Here is an 893-nt window from a genome sequence, read left to right on the forward strand (position 1 = left end):
ATGAGTGATATTTTAACACTCGCTCAAAGCATGTCCGGTCTCAGACTGGAACGCATGCAGTGATTTTATTAACGCACTGAATACAGTATACATAAGTTATAGTCATTGTCAGGGAGAGAGAAGACAACTCACTGCAGAACGCCACAAAAAGTGATTTTGACAAAATTACATTTACTAGCCTGGAAATTGGAATACAGACTGACTTGCTACGTTGAGCGTTTGTCACTTTTTCACTCGCTGAGCGTAGCACCTCCGTCTAGATTCCAGGCTAGATATTTGCAGCCATGTCTCAGGTTCAGCTTCTTCATCAAGGACTTATACCACGCAGTGCTGTGTGCCTTTTAGCATAATAATATAGAGTGAATAGTGTGGATGGAGGAGCCACATTTCAAGGCTGAATAAATTTGGTCCTCCTGTCATCAGACTCCTCCCCCCTCTGCGTCGGGTGCAGGGCCGTATAGTAAACACAGAGACAGACCAAGCCGACCACTGTGCCTCCAAAGATCGCACAAGACACTGGCAAAAAATACTTCATAGTCTGCACTTCTGGCTTGATCACTGCCAGCAGTATCGGAGACGCAAAATTTAAGATGGAGTACAACAAGTAATAGACGGTTATGGATATGTTGGCGCGCTGCGACTGCTGTCCTTTGGCATTGAAAAAGCTGAATGTGAGAACGACTCCTACGATAGCCCTGTACAGCCACTCAAGCCGCGGGCCTGAGCAGAATTTAGTTTGAAGAAGGTGTGCCCCGAGTGTCCCCAGGAGCCAGATGAACGCGAGGCCTACGAGGCTGTAAGTGCTGAGGATGAGAAGCAGGCAGTAGCTGAGGATGTGGCTGGTGATGGTGGAGAACTTGTAGAGGACGTAGACAGCCATCGAGAGGCGGGCC

At 47.9% G+C, this 893-nt stretch overlaps 1 protein-coding gene across 1 annotated transcript in view; it reads right to left on the reverse strand.

Annotated features, from left to right (window-relative positions):
* Window positions 1-388: 388 nt before the first annotated feature.
* The window catches only part of LOC308299564 (XK-related protein 9-like), a gene marked incomplete at both ends in the record, with an annotated part of 7207 nt that continues 6702 nt past the window's right edge, over window positions 389-893 (reverse strand). The window contains one exon of the mRNA XM_080743361.1: window positions 389-873. Coding sequence (XP_080599487.1) covers window positions 389-873 — 485 coding nt within the window. The remainder of the gene's footprint in view (window positions 874-893) is intronic.

The sequence above is a fragment of the Nannobrachium achirus genome (assembly GCF_963921795.1).
Source record: "Nannobrachium achirus genome assembly, chromosome: 15".
In the NCBI taxonomy this organism is placed as follows: domain Eukaryota; kingdom Metazoa; phylum Chordata; class Actinopteri; order Myctophiformes; family Myctophidae; genus Nannobrachium; species Nannobrachium achirus.